This window comes from Pipistrellus hanaki, assembly GCF_964339955.1.
Source record: "Pipistrellus hanaki genome assembly, chromosome: 2".
Lineage (NCBI taxonomy): Eukaryota > Metazoa > Chordata > Mammalia > Chiroptera > Vespertilionidae > Pipistrellus > Pipistrellus hanaki.
The window spans coordinates 101,446,990-101,474,163 of record NC_140504.1 but is presented as its reverse complement, the minus strand read 5'-3'; the positions used below and the strand labels follow the sequence as shown (position 1 = coordinate 101,474,163).

Sequence of the window (27,174 nt, the reverse complement as noted above, 5' to 3'; positions counted from 1 at the left end):
CCTCACAGCCCCGTCTCCCCCTGCCTGAGCCTGGGTCCCCAGGGACTGGCCCAGACCTGGAGTTCGGGGCGGTCCGGACTGAGGCTCAGTGCCGCCGGATGCTTTGTTTCTTCCAGCTAGGGTAATCCAGCATCAGAGTCAACATTCAGTCCTCTGCGCACAATGTGCGCGCGACTCTGGGGGCCCCGCCTTTCGCCGTCCCCCGGGATTCTGCCTCACAGCCCCGTCTCCCCCTGCCGGAGCCTGGGTCCCCAGGGTCTGGCCCATAATTTGGGGCTCAGCGCTGCCGGTTCGGGGGTTCAGCCCAGGCTGGGGGTTCTATTTCCTTCCTGCTAGGGAACGCCAGGCAGCACCCAGCCCTCTCCTCCTCTCCGGCTGCGACTTCTCCGCGCGCGCGTGCGTGCGAGCGCGCAGCATGTCTCCGTACCTTAGGCATTTTTTCAGCTCCTCTGATTTTCCTTCTGGTTTTCTTCCTCCTTCCTATTGTAGAGTTTTCAGTCAGTCGACTACCTGTAGCTCTGGGCAATGTCCACTCTACATTTTAGTTGTATTCCATTGAAATTGTTGTGAGCTGCTGCGGCTAGGTGTCTACCCGAGCAGCCATCTTGGATCCTCCCTAAAGGGAAACTGTCCGTTTATTTTTTATTAATTAAAAGTAATAATAAAAAAAGTCAGTTTGTAATTCAGCCTGAATTGACTTCCACGTCTTTTTGGCTGCTCTAGCCTATTTTCTCTATGGCAATCTCTATGGTTTGTTGAGGTGGGCTGCCCCGGTGCTGGTTCCCAGATAATCTCCCACTCTGATCCCGTTTCCAGAAAGTCAATTTCCCCCTGCAGTACCGGACAGTCCTTCCCTAGTATTCAGAATCAAGGGGATGAAGGGGACCAGGTGCAGGATGAGTCTGCCTGAAGGTGTCCAGATGCTGCCATTTTGGCGGGACAGTCCCGATTCTTAACAATTTGTCCTACGTCCCTTGGTATTTTTTTTAAAAGTCCTGATTTTTGGGACATTCCTAGTGTTTTAAGCTCATTCTTAGACATTAACCTAGCTTCTGTTTGTGAGTTTCAAGAATTTTATAAACATTGTCCCAGTGCCAGTAGCTCCTTCATTGTGAACTCCAAACAATTTTTTTACATTATTGCCAGCACTTTAAAGAACAATTATGACCCTTTAATGACTATCCTGCCTTTCCCAGATATTTAATGGCAAATTCTCAGTACTTCAACATTCAGTGGAGATGTGAAAGTTCTCAAACACATGCCAAGTGTTGTAGAACACTCTCACACATCCATTTTCCTGGTCTGTCATTTGGAGCTCTGAGAGTTTTTACATTTTAATACAGGTATCATAAGTGCTTTATGAAGAACATTATTACTACTTTGAACACAAGAATTGCTATGGTTTTCATTTCTTAGTGCTTTAAATACTTTGATATTGTTATATAGCTCTATGAAAATAAACTGGTAAGTGTTTCACAACGTTTTTCCCCCAGAAACACCAACTCATTTTGACAGTAAAAACAAATGTAAACCGTATCACACTAAGTTCTCAGCCTTTCAACACGTTTTCCCCCTGACAACATTGTGTCATTCAGATGTCAAATTCACTTGGACATGAATTTCTAGTGTATGAAGCACGTTTCTAACTATCTCTGTATCTGTAGTTTTGAATTCTCAGTGTTACACTCACATCTGTTCCAATAATTGCAACTCATTCACTGTGAATTCAAAGGCTAATTAATACACCATAACACCTCCTGGAACCTGAATGCTAACCCTAAACCTTGCCCCAAAGCTGTCCCTATCCCTCAAACTAACATTGCCCTCTATACCAGTGTTTCCCAAACTTCTCTCATGATGAGAATCACCTGGTGGAGTTGTTAAAACACAGATTCCTGAATCCCAACTAAGAAGTGCTAAACTAGAATTTTTGAGAACATATAGGTAAAATTGCATACCTAACTTAGTGCTCTGTATATAACATCTGTCTTAGAGCACTAGTTAAGTATACAATTTTACCTATATGTTCCCAAAAATTCTAGTTTAGCACTTCTTAGTAGGGATTCAGGAATCTGTGTTTTAACAACTCCACCAGGTGATTCTCATCATGAGAGAAGGTTGGGAAACACTGCTCTAGACCTTACATTGATGGCATCAGCACTCCCAGCTTGTCCCCAGGCCCAAACAATTACCACCTGAGATCTTGAGCCTATCACCTGGCCCAACCCACTTGATGATATTAGCACTTTTGGTTTCAATGCTTCCCCAATCTTCTTTCAAAAATGCCAACTCATTGGCAATGAAATATCAAAATAACCAGTATCCAACTCATTTCTCTGATATGTGAACATGATTCTCCTGTCATTAAACAATGTGTTACACATATGAAGGCTCTTTGTTGATGTATTCCTAGTGTTTTAAGCTTGTTCTTAGACATTAACATAGCTTCAGTTTGTGAGTTTCAAGAGTTTTATGAACTTGTACCAGTGTCTGTAGCTCCTTCTTTGTGAATTCCAAGTGTTAAAAAATGTTTTTACATTATTACCAGCACTTTAAAGAACAATTATGACCCTTTAATGACTATCCTGCCTTTCCCAGCACTTTGAAGTCAAATTCTCTGTATTGCAACATTCAGTGGAGATGTGCAAGTTCAAACACATGCCAAGTGTTGTAGAACACTCTCACACATCCATTTTCCTGGTCTGTTATTTGGAGCTCTAAGAGTTTTTAAATTTTAATACAGGTATCATAAAAGCTTTGTAAGGAATATTATTACTACTTTGAACATAAGCATTGCCATCATTTTCATTTCTTAGTGCTTTAAGTACTTTGATACTGTTATATAGCTCCATGAAAATGAATTGTGTTTTACCACCTGTTTTCCCACCAAAACCCCAACTCATTTTGACAGTGAAAACAGATGTAAACAGTCCCACAGTAAGTTCTCAGCCTTTCAAAACGTTTTCCTCATGACAACATTGTGTTACTCAGATATTAAATATATTTGAACATGTATTTCTAGTGTATTAAGCATGTTTCTAAATATCTTTGTAGTCTGTAGTTTTGAACACAAGCTTGGCTTTATCCACTCGACCACTTTCAGCTGTTTACCAGGCTGTAACCCATTCTTAACTTGACCTCTTCAAGCTGATCACCTGGCCTCACCCCTTGTTTAGGTCGCTGCTACTGGCTATTCACCTGTGTCCCTACCCACCACCCTGTCTCCAGCTTATGTCACCACATCCAGCTGATCACCTGGCCCCTCCCTATTGTTGACATGACCTCCTTCACCTGTTGGCTTGGGCCCACCCCTTGTTCATTTGACCAATGAGCGAGCAGTACTGGCTAGGCTGCACTGCTCCTCACACAGAGGGCTGTACCTCCCAACCTCTGGAAGTGGTGTTGGATGCCAAAAACCCCTAACACCAGATTACCTTCTCCTCACAGGTTGCCTCCCACCCAAGGGCCAGGACCACAAGCATGGGGAGACCAGCCCCCCTTTAGGACAGCCATGGACCTCCATGAGCCTCGGGAACCCCTATCACCCCCACCATGGGGCATCTTACAATGGAGTGTCCTGTGACACTCATCGCACTGTCTACGGGCCTTGACATCGGGGAAAGTCAAGTCCCCAAAAACACTTTCCACACTGGGAGCACTATCCTGCCCGCTCCTGCCCACTCCTGCATTAGTTAGTGATTGTTGGGCCCTGAGGGCCAGCTTTCTGCCCCATTATTGGGGAAAGCCCTTCCTGGAGGACAAGGGACTTCCTTGCTGGCATCAATTGTAAACCAAAGGAAAGTGGGGCTTTTGCATCCACTTGCTACCCTCATCCTCATTCCCAGGGCCCCATGGCCTTATCCACTCAACCACTTCCAGCTGTTTATCTGGCCCTGCCCCCTTGTTGACTTGACCGTGTTCAGCTGTTGGCATGGGCCTACCCCCTTGTTCCGGAAACCGCACCCCCTCGTTCATTTGACCAATTAGCGAGTAGCACCAGCCAGGCCCCACTGCTCCTCACACAGAGGGATGCAACCTCCAGACCTCGGGAACTGGATAACCAGAAAGAGGGTTAAATGAAATTGAGACTAGCAGCTTATCATAGAAGGAAGTTAGAGTAATGGTTATAAGGATGTTTGTTTGGGTTTTTTTTACTGATTTTTTTACAGAGCAGAAGAGAGAGGGACAGAAAGCTAGAAACATTTATGAGAGAGAAACATCGACCAACTGCCTCCTGCACACCACCTACCAGGGATACACCCACAACCAATCTACATGCCCTTGACCAGAATAGAACTTGGGACACTTCAGTCCGCAGACCAACACTCTATCCACTTAGCCAAACCAGTTTCAGCTATAAGGATGTTGAAATGGCTCAATGAGAATAATGAGGAGCTGAATGAGAATGTCGCCAGCATGAAAAAGAACCAAGAGGAGATGAAGAAGGACATAGCTGTAATAAAGAACACAATGGAAGGCTTAAACAGTAGACTAGAAGAGGTTGAGGACTGCATCAGTGAATTAGAATACAAAGTAGGAAAAAACTCACAATCACAACAGCAACTGGAAAGAAGACTTAAAAAAGCAAGAGGAGAGCCTAAGGGAGCTTTGGGACAACACAAAACAATATTCACTTAATAGAGAATAGAGGGAGAGGAAAAGAAGCAAGGAATAGAAAACCTGTTTGAAGAAATAATGACAGAAAACTTTCCTGATATTGGCAAGAAAAAAATCTTGCTAGTCCAAGAAGTACATAGAGCAGGGGTCTTCAAACTACGGCCCGCGGGCCACATGCGGCCCGCAGAGGAGTCTGATCCGGCCTGCCAGGTTTTTTGGGCAGTGAGCGCAGCCGAGGTGTTACAGTAGGAATTAGTAGTTCATATAGTCCGGCCCTCCAGCTCTCAGAGGGACCGTGATCTGGCCCCCACTTTAAAAAGTTTGAGGACCCCTGACATAGAGTATCAAACAAGTTGAACCCCAAAAGACTGACACCAAGACACATCATAATTAAATTGGGGAACACTAACGACAAAGTAAGAATCTTAAAGACTGCCAGACAGAGTCAGAGAGTTACTTACAAGGGATCTCCTATAAGGATAACAACCAATTTCTCAACAGAAACACATTAGGCCAGAAAGGAATGGAATGAAATATACAAAGTGATGCAAAGCAATGGTCTGAATCCAAGAGTACAATATCCAGCAAGGCTATCAATCAAAATTAAAAGTAGAATCAGGAGCTTCACAGACAAAAAAAGAGTTAAGAGAATTTACAACTACCCAGAGAGCAATGCAAGAAATGCTAAAGAGACTACTGTAAAAAAAGAAGAAAGAGAAAGGCAAGAAGAAACACAAACACTAAGGAAAAATATTACAACAAACATGTACTTGTCAATGTATTTGTCGAGACCTCAAAATAAAAACCATAATAAGAGATAAGGAAGGCTACTACAAAATACTATAGGGAGCAATTCAACAAGAAGATATATCTCTGGTAAGCATATATGCACCCAATGAAGGAGCACCCACATACATAAAAAATCTCCTGGAAGATATCAAGGGAGTGATCGACAACAACACAATCATAGTAAGGGACTTTAATACACCACTGACATCACTGGATAAATCCTCTAGACAAATAATCAGCAAAGAAACTGTAATTCTAAATGACCCACTAGATCAGATGGACCTAATTGACATCTTCAGAGCATTTCACCCCAAAGCCATGAAATATACATTCTTCCCAAGTGCACATGGGACATTTTCAAAAATAGACCACATATTGGGTCACAAGCAGTCTCCCCAAATTCAAAAAGATTGAAATCCTATCAAGCATTTTCTCAGACCACAATGGCATAATATTAGAGATAAACTACAATAAAAGCACTCCAAAAAATTCAAACTCTTAAAAGCTGAATAGCATGCTGCTAAACAATGACTGGGTTATCAAGGAGATCAAAGAAGAAATTAAAAACATCCTGGAGACTAATGACAACAATAATACAACATTGCAAATCCTATGGGACACAATGAAAGCAATTCTGAGAGGTAAATTTATAGCTGTACAGGCCTACCTCAAAAAAAATAAGAAAAATGGTAATAAATCACCTAACTCAACAAGTCAAATAATTAGAAAGAGAGCAACAAGAAAAGCCCACAGTGAGCAGACAAAAGGAAATAATAAAGATCAGAGCAGAAATGAATATCATAGAGACAAACAAACAAAAAAAATACAAAAGATCAACAAAACAAGAGCTGCTGCTTTTAAAGGATAAACAAGATTGATGAATCACTAGCCAGGCTCACCAAGAAGCAAAGAGAGAGGACCCAAATAAACAAAATCAGAAATGAAAGAGGAGAAATAACAGCCCCCAATGAAATACAAAGGACCATTATAAAATACTATGAACAACTTTATTCTAACAAAGTAGACAACCTGGAGTAAATGGACACATTCCTAGAAAAATACATCCTTCCAAAACTTACTCAGGAAGATTCTAAAAATCTCAATAGGATGATAACTATGGAAGAAATTGAAGCAGTCATCAAAAAGCTTTCATCAAACAAAACACTGGGGCCAGACAGCTTCATAGGGGAATTTTACCAAACATTTAAGGAAGAACTAAAAACTATCCTCCTCAGACTATTCCAAAATATGCAAGAGAAAGGAACCCTTCCAAGTCCTTCTATGAAGCCAGCATCACCCTAACACCAAAACCGGATAAAGACAACACAATGAAAGAGAATTACAGGCCAATATCCCTCATGAACATAGATGCCAAAATCCTAAACAAAATTCTAGCAAATCGGCTCCAGCAGCACATCAGAAAGATCATACACCATGATGAAGTAGGATTTATCCCAGGGATGCAAGGATGGTACACTATTCGCAAATCAATAAATGTGATACATCACATAAACAAATTGAGATAAAAATCATATAGTCAATTGATATGACTACCTGATTTTTATCTCTCAATTTGTTTATGTGATGCAGAAAAAAGCATTTGACAAAATCCTTTCTTGATAAAAACTCTCAGGAAGGGAGAAATAGAAGGATCATACCTCAACATAATAAAAGCCATATATGACAAAACCACAGTGAACATCATACTCAATGGGCAAAAATGAAAAGCTTTTCTCCTAAGAACAGGAACAAGACAGGGATGCCTACTCTTACCACTCCTGTTCAACATAGTGCTGGAAGTACTATCCATTTTGAACAGACAACAAGAAAAAAGAAAAGGTATCCAAATTGTAAAAGAAGAAGTAAACCTGTCCTTATTCGCAGATGACCTGATACTGTATATAGGAAACCCTATTGACTCCATCAAAACACGAATAGACTTAATAAATGAATTTGGCATTGTAGCAGGGTACAAAATTAAAGCCAAGAAATATATGGCATTTCTATACACCAATAGAGAACTTACAGAAAGAGAGATTTAAAAAGCAATCCCATTTACCATCACACCAAAAAATTAAGATACCTAGGAATAAACTAAACTAAAGAGGTAAAAGACCTATATGCAGAAAACTACAGGACACTGCATAAAGAGACAGAGGAAGACATAAACAGATGGAAGAACATGGATTGGTAGAATCAACATCATCAAAATGTCCATACTTCCCCAAAGCAATCTATAAATTCTATGTACTTCCCATTAAAATACCAAAGGCATATTTCACAAATATAGAAAGAATTCTCCAAAAATTCATCTAAAATTTAAAAAAGACCCCGAATAGCTGCAGCAATCCTGAGAAAGAAGAACAAAGTAGGTGAGATCTCAATACCAAATTTCAAGCTGTATTACAAAGCCACTGTTCTTAACATAGCCTGGTACTGGCACAAGAACAGACACATAGATCAATGGAATACAACAGAGAATCCAGATATTGACCCAAATCACTATGCTCAATTCATATTCGACAAAGGAGGCAGGAACATACAAGTGAGTCAAGACAGTCTCTTCAACAAATGGTGTTGGGAAAATTGGACAGATACATGCAAAAAATGAAACTAGACTACCAACTTTCACCATACACAAAAATAAACTCAAAGTGGATACAGGACTTAAACATAAGACAGGAAACCATAAAAATACTAGAGGAATCCACAGGCAGAAAAATGTCAGACATGAGCCGAAAGAACTTCAGTGATACTGCTCCTAGGGCAATGGAAAATAAAGAGAAAATAAACAAATGGGACTACATCAAAATAAAAAGCTTTTGCAGAGCAAAGTAACTATCAACAAAACAAGAAAGCCCACTACTTGAGATAAAATATATGCCACTGTTATCACTGATAAGGGTTTAATCTCTAACATTTATAAGGAACTCATACAACTCAACAAAATGAAGATAAAGAACCCAATAAAAAAAAAATGGGCAACAGAGCTAAATAGACACTTTTCTAAAGAAGACAGAAGGAAGGCCAAGAAAAATATGAAAACATGCTCAAAGTCATTAATCATCAGAAAGATGCAAATCAAAACAACAATGCAGTACCATCTCACACCTGTCAGAATGGCTATCATTAACAAATCAATAAATGACAAGTATTGACAAGGATGCAGAGAAAAGGGAACCCTCATGCACTGCTGGTGGGAATGCAGACTGGTGCAACCACTGTGGAGAACAGTATGGAGTTTCTTCCAAAAACTAAAAATGGAACTCCCACTTGACCCAATGATCCCACTTCTAGGAATATACCCCCAAGAAACTAGAAGCATCAATCAGAAAGCATTTATGCACCCTATGTTCATAGCAGCACAATTTACCATACCTAAGATTTGGAGACAGCCTAAGTTCCCATCAGCAGATGAGTGGATTAAAAAATGTGGTACATCTACACCAGCGTTTTTCAACCGCTGTTCCGCGGCACACTAGTGTGCCGCGAGATGTTACCTGGTGTGCCGTAGGTGCAGACAAGACAAGAATTTTATAATTTTTCACTATTTTGTTTACTTAATATTTCATAATAAAGTAATTATAAAATACTTTCTTTGTGTTTATTTGATTCCTATTCAAGAGAATTACTTTATATATAGTCAATATAGGCACAGAGTTAAATTTTTTAACATTTTCTAATGGTGGTGTGCCTTGTGATTTTTTTCATGAAACAAGTGTGCCTTTGCCCAAAAAAGGTTGAAAAACACTGATCTACACAATGGAATACTATACTGAACTAAAAAAGAAGTAATTCCTAACATTTGCCACAACATGAATGGAACTGGAGAACATTATGCTAAGTGAAATAAGTCAGTCAGAGAAAGATAAACATCACATGATCTCTCTCATCTATGGGAAATAATGCACAACATAAACGGATGAACAAATACAGATCCAGAGACAGGAAAGCACAGATCAGACCATCAAACCTCAGAGGAAAGGTAGGGGACAGTTGGAGTGAGGGACTTGTATGAATGCATATAAGACTAACCAGTGGACACAGACAACATGGAGGTTAGGGCATGAGTGGTGGTGGGGGGAAGGTAATGGTTGGATGTGGACAAATATGAATACCTTAATCAACAAAGAAATTAAGGAAAAAAATAAAGTGAATAAAAAATCTGATGAACAGAATAAACTGGTGAATATAATAGAATCAGCATCATATCAGACAATTTTTGGGGGGGAATGAGGTGTAGGGAAGACACTGGACAAAAATTTGTACTTATGGATGAGGACAGTGGCAAGGGGGTAAGGACAGAGGCTATGCTGGGAACCAAGTGGAGGAGAACTATGGGGAGAGAAAAGAGGAACAAGTGTAATAATCTGAATAATAAAGATTGATTAAAAAAAATTAGTACCATGCCTGTTACATATTCATTTAAAAATATTTTATTAAGCATCAATTTAAAAATGCAAGAAAAGAATATAACATCTTGAAGCAAACATTGCACTTATAAAATCTCCATTTTCACATCTTCACAAAACTCATTTATAAAATACCCCTTTAGAGGCATGTATAAATAAACTGCTTTCAACTGTCACCACTCGATGCCATTAGGTTCCTGTTACTGTACTACAATATCTGCTTCTATTGATGCAGGCATGGAAATTCCATCACACCTATTTAATCTTTCTGAATAATGAATATTCAATGTCATAAGATTGTTTTTATACTGAGAAAAAAAGATCTTTCAAAGGCAATGACAGAATGAAGCGTAAATGGACACATTTCACTGTTAACATTGCTTGTTTTCCAAGGCAGTCAGGAACTTCTGATTCTTGGTCTTCAACATCATGACAAAGCTGTTGGGCATGATTTTGCCTCGCCCATCTTCACCTACTTGGCCCATGATAATGTAATTTTGACCTAAAACATAAAAAAATATAAGTTAATTTTTCCCTCTATGTGTGCTTGTTTGAAACAATTTAGACTATAATTTTATTATATATTGGTGCTGAATTTTATCAAATGCTTTTTTTTTTGCATCTATTGATATGGCCATGTGATTTTATCCTTTAATTTGTTTATATGGTTTATCATGTTTATTGTTTTTTGAATGTTGTAGCAACTTTGCATCCCAATAATAAGTCCCACTTGATCATGGTATAAGATCTTAATGCAATGCTATATTTGGTTTCCTAATATTTTATCGAGGATTTTAGCATCTATGTTATACAGGAAGGTTGGGCTATAATTGTCTTCCTTTCTTGTGTCTTTATCTGGTTTTAGAGTTAGGATAATGCTGGCCTTATAAAAAGAGTTTGGGAGTCTTCCTCTGAAATTTTTTGCAATAATTTGTGGACAGGTATGAAATCTTTTTGAATGTTTGGTAACATTCAGTTGTAGAGCCATTTGGCCAGGATTTTGTTTGTTGGGAGGTGTTTGGGTTTTTTTTTTTTTTTTTACAATCCTTTGTATATATTTGGTGTCAATTACTACTTCTCCTATTTCATTTATGATTTTATTTATTTGGTCCTCTTTCTTTTTTTCTTGATGAGTATGGTTAAAGGTTTATCAATCTTGTTTACCTTTCAAAAAGTCAGCTATTGGACTCATTAATGCTTTATATTGTACTACAGGCTTGGTGCATGGGAACTGTGCACTGGCGGGGGGAGCATGGCCTATGAGGATTAGCCTGCTGTGGGAGCAGTGCTCCCATTGTGGGAGCACACTGACCACCAGGGGGAAGCTACTGCATTGGGCATCTTCCTCCTGGTGGTCAGTGCGCATGATAGTGACTGGTCAACTGGTCATTGGGCTTTTATTATATAGGATTTTTAAACTGTATTTCATTTATTTCTGCTCTGTTCTTTATTATTTCCTTCCTTCTACTCACTCTGTGCTTTGTTTGTTTTTTTCCTGTTTCTTTAAGTATAAAGTTAGATTGTTTATTAGAGATTTTTCATGTTTTTTGAGAAAGACCTATAATGATATGAATTTCTCTCTTATGGCTGCTATCCAGTGTCTCACAGATTTTGGGTAGTTGTGTTCCCATTTCCATTTGTTTCAAGTTATCTTTTGATTTCTTCCTTGATGTCCTTATTTGCCCATTCACTGTTTAGTAATATGTTATTTAGCTTTCATGTCTTTGTGTTTTTCAATTTTCTTGTGATTGATTTCAAGTTATGGTCAGAAAAGAGGCTTGATAGGATTTCAATCTACTTAAATGTATAGACTTGTTTTGTGTCTAACATATGGTCTGTCCTAGTATATACTGCTGCTTTGGGGTGAAATGCTCTAAAAATATCAATTAAACTGCAGCTCATGAGCCACATGAGACCGACACCACCACTTCTTCAAAATAGACTCACCCAGACCAAAAACTGGCTTCTGCACATGGGCCACAAAGTTTAAATTGCACTGTACATGTACATTCACATGTGGTATTTTGTGAAAGAGCCACACTCAAGGGGCCAAAGAGCTGCATGTGGCTCTTGAGTCGCGGTTTGCTGACCAATGATCTAGTGTATCATTTAAGGTCACCATCTCCTTGTTGATTTTCAGTCTGGGAGATCTATCCATTGATGTCAATGGGGTGTTAAAATATCTTACTATAACTGTATTATTGTCAATCTCTTCCTTTATGTCCATCAAGATTTCCTTTACTCCAGGAGAAGATGGGGGACAGCTAACGGGCTTCCTCTGACTGGGAAGCCCCCACTGCTGCTGGGTTCCTGCCCAGAACCACCGGCTCAGTCACTGAAATGGCACCATCTTGAAATGGAAAGTGGATGTTACCAGAATCCTGAAAATTTACAACTGCGGCACCCACCGAACAGCTGCAAACCCCAGAGCACTGGTCCACAATTGACAGAAACACACAGATTCAGAGGAGCTCTACACTCCACAATGGAAAGGTCAGATTTTGCCTGGGATAAGGATAGAGAGAACTACATAACCAGACACCCGAAGAAGAGAGACCATGGGGAGACAAAGAAACAGCCTGCATATGAAAGACAAGCAGGCATCACCAGAAAAGGAAGTAAATGAAATGTAGTCAAGCAACCTGTCAGAGAAATGGTCATAAGGTGACTGAAAAGAATGGAAGACAAATTTGACAATATGCGTAAGAACCAAGAGGAAATGAAGAACCCAGAAGAAATAAAAAATGACATTGCTGCTGTAAAGAATTCTATAGAAAGAATCAAGAATAGACTAGAAGAAGTACAGGGCCACATAAGTGAGCTAGAAGACAAAGTAGGAAAAATACTCAAGTAGAGCAGCTTCTAGGAAAATAAATAAATAAATAAAAAGCACGAGGAGAGCCTAAGAGAACTTTGGGACAACACAACACAACACAAAACAAAACAAAACAAAACAAAACAAAACAAAACAAAACAAAAATCTGCATAAAAGGAGTATCAGAAGGAGATGAAACTGAGCAAGTAATAGAAAACCTGTTTGAAGAAATAATGACAGAAAACTTTCCTGACATAGGGAAGAAAAAAACCCACACAAATCCAAGAAACTCAGAGAGTCCCAAGCAAAATGAACCCCAAAAGACCAATGCCAAGGCACATTATAATTAAACTGGCAAACACCAATGATAAAGTAAGAACCTTAAAAGCAGCCAGAGAGAGACAGAAAGTTACATACAAAGGAACCCCCATCAGACTAGCAACTGTTTTCTCAACAGAAACTCATCAGGCAAAAAGGGAATGGAATGAAATATACAAAGTCATGCAAAGGAAGGGTCTGAAACTAAGAATACTGTACCAGCAAGACTATCAATCAAAATTGAAGGTGAAACCAGAAGCTTCACCGGCAAAAAAAAGGACTAAAGCAATTTATCACCACCAAACCAGCAGTGCAAGAAAAGCTAAAGGGTCTGCTGTAGAAAAAGAAAAAAGAAAAAGAAATAGCACAGGACACAGGGGTAAAGAATAAAAATGGCAACAAATAAGTACCTATCAATAATAACTTTAAATGTAAATGGATTAAATGCTCCAGTCAAAAGACACAGGGTAACAGATTGGATAAGAATACAAGACTCATATATTCGCTGTCTATAAGAAACCCACCCCAGAAAAAAAAGAGGCACACAGATACACAGATTGAGGGAGAAATGATGGAAAAACGTTTTTCAGACAAATAGAAAGAAAAAAAAAAAGCTGGGGTAGCAATACTTATAATCTGACAAATTAGATCTCAGTGTGAAGGACATAACACGAGATAACAAAGGCCACTTCATAATACTAAATGGAGCAATCCAACAAGAAGAAATAACCCAGGTAAACATATATGCACCCAATATAGGAGCACCCAAATACATTAAAAAAACAAACAAACAAACAAACAAACAAACAAACAAAAAACAACTCCTGGAGGACATTAAGGGAGGTATTAACAGCAATACAATCATAGTAGGAGATTTTTAATACCCCACTATCACCACTGGACAAATCCTCTAAACAAAAAATCAGCAAAGAAACATCAGTCCTAAATGACTCATGAGACCAGATGGAATTAATCGACATTTTCAGAACATTCCACCCCAAAGCCACAGAATATACATTCTTCTTAAATGAAAATGGGTCATTTTCAAAGATAGACCATATGTTGGCTCATAGGCAAAGTCTCTTTACATTCAAGAAGATAGAAATCATATATAGCATCTTCTCAGATCACAGTGGCATAAAACTGAAAATCAACTACAATAAACATAAACCAAAGAAATCAAACACATGGAGACTAAACAGCATACTATTAAACAAGACTGTGTTACCAGAGAGATCAAGGAAGAAATAAAAAACATCATGGCAACAAATGACAATGAAAATGCAACAATCCAAAATCAATGGGACACAGCGAAAGAAGTCCTAAGAGGGAAATTCATAGCTCTACAAGCATACTGCAAACAAACAAACAAACACCAATAAACTACGGTAATAATTTACCTAACCCTACAACTCAAAGAATTATAAAAAGAACAACAAGAAAAGCCCAGTGTAATCAGAAGAAAATAATAAAGATCAGAATGGAGATAAACAACATAGAGACCAAAGAAACAATAAAAAAGATCAACAAAACCTAGAGCTCGTTCTTTTACAGGATAAACAAGATTGATGAATCTCTAGCCAGGCTCACTAAGAAGCAAAGAGAGCAAACCCAAATAAACAAAAATAGAAATGAAAGAGGTGAAATAACAACAGACCCCACTGAAATATAAAGGATTGTTACAAAATACTATAAACAACTCTATATCCAACAAACTGGACAACCTGGAGGAAATGGACATATTCCTAGAAAAATATAATCTCCCAAAACTCCATCAGGAATATTCTAAAAATCTCAATAGGCTGATAACTATGGAAGAAATTGAAGCAGACATCAAAAGGCTTCCAGCAAATAAATTCCCAGGGCCAGAAAGCTTCACGTGGGAGTTTTACCAAACATTCAAGTAAGAACTAAAACCTATCCTCCTCAGACTATTCCAAAAAATTCAAGAGGAAGGAACACTTCCAAGCTCCTTCTATGAAGCTAGCATCACCCTAATACCAAAACCAGATAAAGACAACACAATGAAAGAGAATTACAGGCCAATATCCCTCATGAATATATAGATGCCAAAATCCTCAACAAAATTCTAGCAAATCGGCTCCAGCAGCACATCAGAAAGGTCATACACCATGACCAAGTAGGATTTGTCTCAGGGATGCAAGTATGGTACAATATCTACAAATCAATAAACCCCATAAACAAATTAAGGGAGAAAAATCACATAGTCATATCAATTGATGCAGAAAAAACATTTGATAAAATCCAACACACTTTCTTGATAAAAACTCTCAGCAAGATGGAAATAGAAGGATTATACCTTAACATAATAAAAACTATGAATGATAAATCCACAGCTAACATCACACTCAATGGGCAAAAATTAAAACAATTTCCCCTAAGAACAGGAATAATTCAGGGATGCCCACTCTCACCACTCCTGTTCAACATAGTACTGGTAGTATTAGCCATTGTAATTAGACAAGAAGAAGAAATACAATGCATCCAAATTGTAAATGAAGAAGTAAAGCTGTCCTTATTTGCATATGACTTGATATTGTACATAAAAAGAAACCTAAAGACTCCATCAAAAAACGAATAGATTTAAGAAATGAATTTGACAATGTAGTAGGATACAAAATTAATGCTAAGAAATCTATGGCATTTCTATACACCAATAGTGAACTTACAGAAACAGAGACTAAAAAAGCAATCCCATTTGCCATCACACAAAAAAAGTAATATACCTTGGAATAAACTTAACTAAGGAGGTAAAAGACGTATAAGCAAAAAACTGTAGGACACTGAAAAAAGAGATAGAGGAAGATGTAAACAAATGGAAGTACATATCACGTTAATGGATTGGTAGAATCAACATCATCAAAATATCCACACTACCCAAAGCAATCTATAGATTTAATGCACTCCCTATTAAAATACCAATGGCATATTTCACAGACCTAGAAAGAACTCTCCAAAATTTCATCTGGAATAAAAAAAACAACCCGAATAGCCACAGCAATCCTGAGAAAGAAGAATAAAGTAGGTAGGATCTCAATACCAGATTTCAAGCTATATTACAAAGCTACTGTTCTCAAAACAGCTTGGTACTGGTACAAGAACAGACATATAGACCAATGGAATAGGACAGAGAACCCATAAATCGACCCAAATCACTATGCTCAATAATTGACAAATGAGGCATGACCATACAATGGAGTTAAGACAGTCTCTTCAACAAATGGTGTTGGGAAAATTGGATATATGCAAAAAAAAAAAAAAAAATGAAATTAGACCACTAACTTACACCATTCTCTCTCTCTCTCTTTCTCTCTCTCTCTCTCTCTCTCTCTCTCACACACACACACACACACACACACACACACTCACACACACACAGAAAACAAAACACAAACAAACAAACAAAACTCAAAATGAATACAGGAATTAAACATAAGATGGGAAACCATAAAAATTTGAGAGGAATCCACAGGCAGCAAAATCTCAGACATATGCCAAAAAAATTTATTCACTGATTCATTTCCTAGGGCAATGTAAACTAAAGAGAAAAAAAAAACCCACACAAATAGGACTACATAAAAATAAAAAGCTTTTCACAGCAAAGGAAACTTCAACAAGACAATAAGAAACTCACTGCATGAGAGAACATGTTTGCCAATGGTATCACTGATAAATGTTTAATCTACAACACCTACAGGCAACTTATACAACTCAACAAAAGGTAGATAAACAATCCAATCAAGAAATGGGTAACGGACCTTAATAAAAACCTTTTGAAAGAAGACAGAAGGGAGGCCAAGAGACACATGAAAACATGCTCAAATTCACTAATTAGCCAAGAGATGCAAATCAAAACAACAATGCGGTGCCATCTCACACCTGTCAGAATAGCTATCATCAACAAACGACAAGTGTTGGCGAGGTTGCGGAGAAAAAGGAACCCTCGTGCACTGCTGGTGGGAATATAGACTGGTGCAACCACTGTGGAGAACAGTATGGAGTTTCCTCAAAAAACTGAAAATGGAACTCCCATTTGACCCAGTAATCCCACTCCTAGGAATATATCCTAGAAACTAGAAACACCAATCATTAAGGATATATGCACTCCTATGTTCATAGCAGTACAATTTACATTAGCTAAGATTTGGAAACAGCCTAGGTGCCCACCAGCAGATGACTGGATCAGAAAATTATGGTACATCTATACAATGGAATACTATGCTGCCATAAAAAGAAGGAATTCTTACCATTTGCAGCAATCTGGATGGAATTGGAGAACATTATGCTAAGTGAAATAAGCCAGTCAATGAAAGAAAAATACCACATGCTCTCACTCATGTGTGAATAATAAAGAACATTATAAAATGATAAGCAAAAAGGTAGAGACAGAGGCAGTAAAGCACCAAACAAACTGTCAAATTACAGCAGGAAGTTTAGGGAGAGGTGGGGGAGATAAGAAGTCAATCAAAGGACTTGTATGCATGCATATAAGCATAACCAGTAGACGCAAAAACACTGGGGGGTTGAGGAGATGTATAGGAATGTAATGGGGGAGGGCAATGTTAAGATATGTACACATATAACACCTTAATTTTAAAAAAGGGGGGGGAAAAGATTTGCTTTACATAATTAGGTGCTCCTATATTAGGTGCATAAATGTTACAAGGGTTATGTCCTCTTGTTTGAGGGATTTCTTGATCATTCTGTAGTGTCTCTAATTAAAGCCTCAGTTTTTAAATCTTTTTGTCAAATATAAGTATTGTTACTCAGATTTTTTTCCCTTTCCATTTGCATGAAATATCTTTTTCCATTCTTATTCTTCTAGTCAGTGTGTGTCTTTCATTCTGAGGTTGTTGTCTTGAAGACAGCATATACATGGGCCTTATTTTCTTATCCATTCAGCTACCTTATTTCTTTTTATTGGATCATTTAAAATATTTATATTTAAAGTGATTATTAATAGGTAAATATTTATTGCCATTTTATATTTTTAACTATGTTCCTCTGTGTGTTTTTTTCTTATTATTCCACTTTTTTTTTTTTCTTTTTGGTTGTTGTTAATCCTCACCTGAGGAAATTTTTCTATTGATTTTTAGAGGACAGGAGAAACACAGAGACAGAAACATTGATGTGAGAGAGATATATAGATTGGTTGCCTCCCACATGTGCCTGACCAGGGCCAGGAATCAAGCCTTCAACCGAGGCTCTATTCACTAAACCAAACCAATCTAGGGCCTTCTTCCACTTCTTAAAGCAAGCCCTTTAATATTTCTTATAATACTTGTTTGGTGGTAACAAACCCCTTTAGCTTTTTGTTGCCTTTAAAACTCTATTTCTTCTTCAATTTTAAATGATAACCTTGCTGGGCAAAGTGGCCTTTGTTATAGGTCCTTGCTTTTCATCAATTTGCATATTTCATGAAAATCCCTCCTGGCCTGAAATGTTTCTGTCGAGAAATCACGGAGTTCCCTTGTAGGTAACTGACTGTCTTTCTCTTGTGGCTTTTACAATTGTCTTTAACTTTTAGCATTTTAATTATGATGAAAACAAGTGCTTGCAAGGATATGGAAAAAGGGAATATAAGTACAATGATGGTGGAAATGCAAATTGATGCAGCCAGTATGAAAAACAGTATGGAATTTACTAAAAAGAGAAAAAAGAAAGAAAGAAAGAAAGAAAGAAAGAAAGAAAGAAAGAAAGAAAGAAAGAAAGAAAGAAAGAAAGAAAGAAAGAAAGAAAGAAAAGAAAAGAAAAGACAAAGAAAAGGTGGAAATAATAATAATAATAATAATAATAATAATAATAGGAAAAATAAAAATAAAAATAAAAAGTGGAACTACAATTAAACCCAGCAATCCCACTTCTAGGAATATGTCCTAAGAAGCTCTAAACACCAACCAGAAAGAATATATGCACCCCTATGTTCATAGCAGCTTTACTTACAATAGCAAAGATCTGGAAACAGCCCAAGTGCCCATCAGTAGATGAATTGATATAAAAGCAGTGGTGAATTTATACAATGGAATATTATACACTGGCAAAAAAGGATTTCTTAACATTTGGGATAGCATGGATGGAGCTGGATAGTATTATACTGAGTTAAATAAGCCAGTCAGAAAAGAGAAATATTACACAATAGCACTTATAAGTGGAATCTACTGACTATAATAAACTGACAAACAAAATAGGCATGGAGGCAAGGAACAGACTGACATATCTCAGAAGGGAAGGGGAAGACAATAAGAAATTAACCAAAGAAATTTTATATATATAAATGCATAACAAATGGACACAGACAATAGTGTGGTAAAGGCCTGGCAAGGGGCAGGGGCTGAGAGAAGGAGGGGATTAAGGAGTGGAAAATTGGGGGACATCTATAATATTGTCACAATAAAACAAAATTTAAAAAAATATTATGTGTCTTGGTGTGGGCCTCTTGGATTCATATTGTTTGGGACTCTCTGCACTTTCTGGACTTGTATGCCTTTTTCCTTTACCAGGTTAGGGAAGTTTTCAGAAATTATTTAATCAAATAGGTTTTTCATCCCTTGTTCTATCTCTTCTCTTTCTGGTACTCCTATAGTGTGGATGTTGCTCCAAAGATCCCTTAAACTAGCCTCATTTTCTAAAGTCTTTTTTTTTTTCCCTGATTGGGTGTATTTTTCTACCTATCTTCCAAATCATTAATTCAATCCTTTGCTTCATTAACCCTGCTGTTTATTTCTTCCAGTGTAGACTTTATTTCAAATATGGCATTCTTATTTTCTGACTAATCCTTTTTCATGGTTTCTATATCCTTTTTTATGCTGTTGAGCCTCTTTACAATCATTACTCTAAACTCGTATCTGTTAAATTGCTTACATCCTCTTCATTTAGCTCTTCTTCAGGAGAATTTTTTTGTTACTTCATTTGGGGCTATTTCTTAGTCTCCCCCCTTTGGTTGCCTATTTGTGTTTTTTTCTACGTATTAGGTAGACCTGCTATGATTCCCAGTCTTGATAGGGTGGTCTTATGTAGTAGGTGTCCTGTAGGGCACAGTGGCACAGTCTCTCTGATCACCAGAACTGAATTCTCTAAGAATGTCTTTTGTGTGCAGTTGTGTGGGCCCTCCTTTTGCAATTGAGTCTTGATTACTATTGGCCCATTTGTTTGTCACCCTTAGTTGGGCTGACTGTGAGGCTCAACCCCCAACACTGTGTGCAGGGGCTGATCACATGAAGTGGAATTTGCCTCAGCAGTCCTTGGTGTCTGTTGAGATCTCTGTGGATATACTGCTTGTGAAGCTTATTGGATTTTGCTCCTTTGTTGTCTGGTTGGTCACTTGGTGTATAGACTCTGGGTCTCTTTGGAGGGACTCTAGTGCAGGCCAATGTCTGAAGCTGTCTGTAACTAGCCTGAATTAGAGTCACTCCAAAGAGGCCCACAATTAATACACCCAGTGGCCAACTTCAGGTAACCTGTTTGTAGTTATCAGTGATCCACAGCTCATACATTTCTCTACTGAGCCTGGGTGCATGTGGAAAGGTCCGAGCTGTGCACTAAGGACTGCTTTTACTAGTTCTGAGTCCAGGAGCAGGTCAGACAAAGAGTCAAAGCACCCAGAGATTTGCCTCTGCCTTCAGGCTATTAGTCTCAGTCATTTAACTGAGACTCTGGCTGTAGAGCTTAGTGTTATCTCCACAGGTGGGGTGAGAGGGTTTCCAATGGGTAGGCTATCTCCACCCTCCTTCTCTCCCCCCCGCCCCCGAATAATTCTGCATGGATGGGAAGAGTCTGCCTGAGAAATATGGTTTCTGCAGTATGCGGGAATGACTCAATTTAGGAATCCAGGTGGCTTTCACCTCAATCTCTCTCCCCAGAGTCACCAACCAAGACTCTCCTCATATAGTTCTAGTCCACTCTGCCCTCCCTTTACTAGAACCTAGGGAAACTTTAAGCAAACAAAATTTTGAGTATTGGCCCTTCATGACAGTGCCTGCATTTCCAGCCACCTTTCACTGGAGGACAGAAACCCTGTTGCTTTCCACAGCCAGAAGTTTATGTGGGCACATTTCCTGGTTTTGGTGCTCTGGGCTGAGGATCCCAGCTTGGAGTTTAGACTTCTCATGAAGAACCCATATAGTTAAGATATCCCTTCAGAATTTTAGCTGCTGCCTCTGGGAACCCTGTCAGCATTCTTGGGCCTCCATCCTTCCTACAGTCTCAATGTGGCCTCCTCTTTAAGTTGTTGGTTATAAGGCTTCTCTCCACTTAGTCTTCAGTTGGTTATTCAGCATTATTTTTCTATATTTTAGTTATAAATCCAGTTTGGTCCTGGGATAAGGTCAGTGAGTTTCCATCTATCTGCCACCATCCTGGAATCTCAACTTAGACTATAATTTATCTCTAGATAAATTTTCTGTAAATGATAAACTTATACATTTACTATATCTAGGATAAGATCTGATTTAAGACTCTCAGCAGCAAAAATACAAATTCAACTGAGTACCATGTCCCAGCTGTTCTAATACTAGGAAACTAGATGGAATGATTCACTTAGTCATGCCCTCCTCTGCCAAGAACAGTGCACTGTGTTCACAAGAAAGGCCTCTAGTGCTTTGACATGCCATCCTCAGATATCCTCTCACAGTCCCATAGAACTCCTGAGTTTTCTAGGCACTGTGCAACTAGTGATCTCTGCCTTCAGTTGTTTTTGTCTTGAAGATTGCCCCAAAATCTCAAGCATCTATTATACATATGGAAGAAGTTTCTTTAGGGCATGGTTGGGTTACATACTTCTCTGCACCCTTGTGGTTCCTCAATAAAAACAAAACAAAAACAAAAGACAAACAAAAAATTGGTACTAAAGAAGTACTTATACCTGCTACGCTATTTTTATTACATTAGTGTGCCTGGCTTGGACTAGGGCATTTTGGGTTTGCCTCTGAAGATTTATATTGCCTCAGAAAGGAAGTGCATATTCAACCTCATTTATTCTCCCTCTTCCCCAGTGTGTCATAAGAGAAATATGTTTCCCCATTCTCTTGCATAACCCTGTCATCAGAGTGGGCCTGTACCTACGAAGGCCCTGTAGGCTGTGCTGGCAGGTACCACCTGAAGGTCAGACTACTAGTGTCTTCATGAGATCACAGAGGAAGGATCTAGATGTGCATTATTTGCCATTCCCAGCAGTTCTGAAGCAGTGTTATCTTTTACAGAGGCTTTGCTATTTCCTCTGAAAAATCAGTGTGAAGCTGCTGGCTTCCTGCCTTTTCTAAACAATCTGAGTTCATGGAAAAGCTTTTATGAAGTGAATATTATATATATCTTTCTCTCACTCTTGTTTTTGTTTTGTTTTGTTTTTGGTTGTGGGAAAGTTTAGTAACAAGACTGAGGAAATGAATGAGCTGAGATTGGATAAAGAAATCATGGTATATCACATAGCAGAAACCAGGCATTATTACCATTCCAAAGAGAGGAATCTATCTACATGTGCTGTTTATGGAAGATGTGTACATTTATATAATGAGGAGGGGGACGGAGGGAGGGCGGGAGTTGCAATAGAATATGTATCATATGACCTCATTTGTTCACGTATATGGACAAAAGCTTTCTAGAACTTGTCATACTACCTCTGGGTTTAAAAGGGAAAGGAAAGAAGGGAGATAAAGCAAGGCTCTCTGGATGTTGTGTTACTGGTCTGATGGCTTTTAGATTCCTTTTATATAGAATTTAACTTTGAGGAGTGACCAGGGCAAAGCTTGTTTTGGAGGAATTAAGCTCCATCATATTGATGATTAAAAGGATAATGCAGAGATCCAGGACCATCCTCCTATAGATGTGGCCATGTTGATACAGAAGAAGGCAGAGACCATTTGACCAGAAGTATCTTGGTGTGTGATTGAAAACTGCAGATGTTTGATATCTTTTTCTGCATTTGTTTGAGAGAAAGTGAGACAAAATGGTGGCAGAATAGACAGACGTGTCCTGAGCCTTGTCCCTGAGCATACAGAATGAACAGCTGAAAGGAATAACATCCAATCTGAATTGACAAAGTAGACTCAGCAGATGAGAGAGTTTGCAGTCAGGAAATGCATATGATTCCTGGAAAAGGTAAAATCAAAGTTCTAGGCAGGAGATTCTGCCAGACCTCTGAGCCCAGGGGGTCACAGGGAACCCACATAGCACCAAGCCACATTCCTGACTATGGAAAGAAGGGCCACAGGACTGCTTGACCTCAGGGGATCCTAGAATTGGGTCCAAAGTCATAGAAGGCTGAACCCAGAGGGTGCAGTCTGAAGGGCTGGCCTGACCACACAGCACTGGCAGGAGAGGAGTGCACACAGGCCTAGTCTTTCTCCTCTCTATGGCCTGAGCCTTTCTTCACTGAACCTAGTTCATAGGACCTTTCAGATACAGACATTTACCTGTGGCTGAGGTGAGGAAGAAGGTGCAGACTCTTGGAGTCTGGGGAGAGGAAGGGCTCCAGGAAAAGTGTCAGTGAGTTTGGCGCTGAGTCATATCTGAGCCCAGGACCTGGGTAGCCATTTTGTCCTAAAGGGATAGCCCCTCCCTCCAGTTTCCAGGCAATCAATATAGCCACACCCAGATCCCACCTTGAATTAGTAAAAAGTATTTTTAAAAAATCTAAATAGTCCCTAAGGGTCCAAAGGAACTGGACTAAAGACACTACAGAAGACTTGGATCTTCAGCCAGCCAAAGGAACAACACTTCACTTTTTCATTTTAATTTTATTATTATTTTTTTTATCTCTTTTTCTTCTTTTCTTCTTTGTTTTCCTGTTTTTATTGGTTGCTTTCTTTTCTTCTTTTTTTGCATTATTTTTCTATCACTCTTTATTTTATTTTATTTTATTTTTATTTGCTATTTATTATTATTTTTATACCATTTTTGAAATCAAATTTTTCTGTAAATTTATTATCGTTACTATTTTCTTCTTGTTCTCTTTCTTCTTATCCACCCATCCCCTTTCTACTTGCTCTACACTGAACTAAGGACATTCCCATATTCATCCAATTCTTAACCTTATTTTCGGTATATAAGCTCAGCCTCTACAGATTCTGCACCCACCCTTTTTGCTGGGTGTTTGGTGTTTATATATTTTTTATTTATCTATTTGTTCTGTGGTGTTTCTCCAATATATATCCTATCTAATAAAAGAGTGATATGCAAATTTACTGTACCTCAACTACAACCATAAGCCACGTCCACCAAACAATCAAGAGCAAGTGTGCAAATTAACCCAAACTATAGATGGCTGCAGCCACGGAGTGAGTAGGAGGCTTCGGTTTCTCTGGCAATGGAGAAAGCTAAGCTTCCTTCACACCCTGGCTGGACCTGGACTCCACACAAGGCTACAAAGTTTCAATTATAGAAGATAAATCCCAACAAAAGTAGTGGCATGCACAGATCTGGAGAGAGCAGGAGGCTTGAGCTGCCCTCTGTGATGGAGGAAGCCAAGCTTCCTGGCCTGCCTTGGCCTCTGATCAAGACTACAAAGTTTCAATTATAGAAGATAAGTAAATCCCCCAAAATTGGCTACAGACATGGACCAAGCAGGAGGCTTGGGTTTTCCTGGTGATGGAGGAAGCCAAGCTTTCTTCCCGCCCTGGCCTGCCCTGGCCTCTGCTCAAGGCTACAAAGTTTCAATTATAGAAGATAAATAAATCCCAGATACCAGAGCCTCTGCTTGGGTTGCCAGGGGGGCATGGTTGCTCTACAAATCACCACAGGCCCTTCACCCAGGCCACCGAAGGCACCAAGGGAATCCCCACCCTGATCCAAGACACCCTTCTGGGCAAACCAATCAGCCCCCATCCATGCACCAGGCCTCTATCCTATCTAATGAAAGAGTAATATGTAAATTGACCATCATTCCAACACAAGATGGCTGCCCCCATGTGGACACAAGATGGCCACCACAAGATGGCTGGCAGGGCAGTTGGGGGTGACTGGGACTGCAAGGAAGGATAGTTGGAGGGGACCCAGGCCTGCCGGAGAGAGCAGTTGTGGGGACCAGTCCTGCAGGGGAGTGCAGTTAGAGGTGACCCGGCCTGCAGGGGAGGGCAGTTAGGGGCAATCAGACTGGCAGGGGAGTGATTTAGGGGTGATCAGTCTGGCATGCAGAAATGGTTAGGGGCAATCAGGAAGGAAGGCAGGCGAGCAGTTGGGAGCCAGCAGTCCTGGATTGTGAGAGGGAAGCCCAACTGCCCATTTGGGATCAGGGCTAAACAGGCAGTGAGACATCCCTCGAGGGGTCCCAGGTTGGAGAGGGTGAAGGCTGGGCTGAGGGACACAACCCCCATGCAATAATTTCGTGCACCAGGCCTCTGGTGTATACACACACACACACACACACACACACACACACACACACACATATCTTTTCTTCCTTTTTGTTTTTCTTCCTTTTGGTTTTCTGTCTTATCTTTCTCTCTCTCTTTGATATCATTTGTGCTCTTTGAGAAGCGGTTGCCCCATGCAGACCACCCCTATCTGAGGAGCAGTAGCTGTGTACAGCCCAAACACTGCATCATTCTGAGGAGCTACAACTGCGTGAGCAACCTGCCACCATCAAAGGATCAGCAGCCACATGAGAAGCCCATGCCCATCCAAGGAACAGCAGATGCACAAGCAGCCTCCCCCACCAGCCAGAGGAGACACCACTGCTGTGAACAGCACCCTCCAGAGGAGCCACTGCCACCTGAGAAACAGCCATTTCAGCAACTGCCTGAGGAACAACTGCAGTCCAAGGAGCCACTGCCACCCAAAAAGCAGCCCCTGCATAACTCAACATCTAGATCAGTCTGTGAGACCAAAAATGGGTAGATAAAGAAACCCCCAAATAAAAGAAAAGGAGGAATTGCCAGAAAAGCAGCTAAGCAAAACATAAGCAAGCAATATGTCAGAAAGAGAATTCAGAATAAGGGTCATACATTTCATAAACTGAGTGGAGGGGGGGAAAATCAATAACTTATGTAAGAATCAAGAAGAAATGAAGAGTGATATAGCTGCAATAAAAAATAAAAAAAAACACCATGGAAATTTTCAACAGTAGACTAGAAGTGGAGGACCGAATTATCGAATTATCGAATTATCGAATTGAAGCAAAACACACTCAAACTGACCTGAAATTGGAGAAAAAAATTAAAAGGCAGGAGGAGAGCCTAAGGGAGCTATGGGACAACATGAAAGGCAGAATTAAAATCTATCATCCTCAGACTATTCCAAAAAATTCAAGAGGAAGGAACACTTCCTAGCTCTTTCTATGAAGCCAGCATCACCCTAATACCAAAACCAGATAAAGACAACACAATGAAAGAGAATTACAGGCCAATATCCCTCATGAACATAGATGCCAAAATCCTCAACAAAATTCTAGCAAATCAGATCCAGCAATACATCAGAAAGATCATACACCATTACAAATAGGATTTATCCCAGGAATGCAATGATGGTACAACATCCACAAATCAATAAATGTGATACATCACATAAACCAACTGAGAGATAAAAATCACAGTCATATCAATTGATGAAGAAAAATGCATTTGACAAAATCCAACACCCTTTCTTTTTTAAAAAAAAATATATTTTATTGTTTTTTTACAGAGAGGAAGAGAGAGGGATAGAGAGTTAGAAACATCGATGAAAAAGAATAATCGATTAGCTGCCTCTTGCACTGGGGATGTGCCCGCAACCAAGGTACATGCATGCCCTTGACTGGAATCGAACCTGGGACTTTTCAGTTCTGAGCCAAACCTGTTTTGGCCAACATCCTTTTTTGATAAAAAGTCTTAACAAGGTGGGAATAGAAGGATCATACTTCAACATCATAAAAGCTATATATGATAAACTCACATCAAACATCACACTCAATGGTCAAAAACTAAAACCATTTCCCCTAAGAACAGGAACAAGACAGGGATGCCCACTCTCACCACTCCTGTTTGACATAATACCTGAAGTACTAGCCATTGCAATTAGACAACAAGAAGAAATAAAATGCATCAAAATTGGAAATGAAGAAGTAAAGCTGTCCTTATTTGCAGATGACAAGGTATTGTACATAAAAAAACAACAACACAACAACCAAAAGACTCCATAAAAAAACTAATAGACTTAAATGAATTTGGCAGTGTATCAGGATACAAAATTAACACCAAGCAATCTATGGCATTTCTACACACCAATAGTGAACTT

At 39.2% G+C, this 27,174-nt stretch overlaps 1 protein-coding gene across 2 annotated transcripts in view; it reads right to left on the bottom strand.

The window, feature by feature from the left end:
* Nucleotides 1-9,826: 9,826 nt before the first annotated feature.
* Nucleotides 9,827-27,174, bottom strand: part of PCOLCE2 (procollagen C-endopeptidase enhancer 2) — a 163,609-nt gene continuing 146,261 nt past the window's right edge. For both annotated transcript variants that reach the window (XM_084875949.1, XM_084875950.1), the window contains one exon: nucleotides 9,827-10,320. In XM_084875949.1, coding sequence (XP_084732075.1) covers nucleotides 10,190-10,320 — 131 coding nt within the window. In that variant the 3' untranslated portion in view covers nucleotides 9,827-10,189. The remainder of the gene's footprint in view (nucleotides 10,321-27,174) is intronic.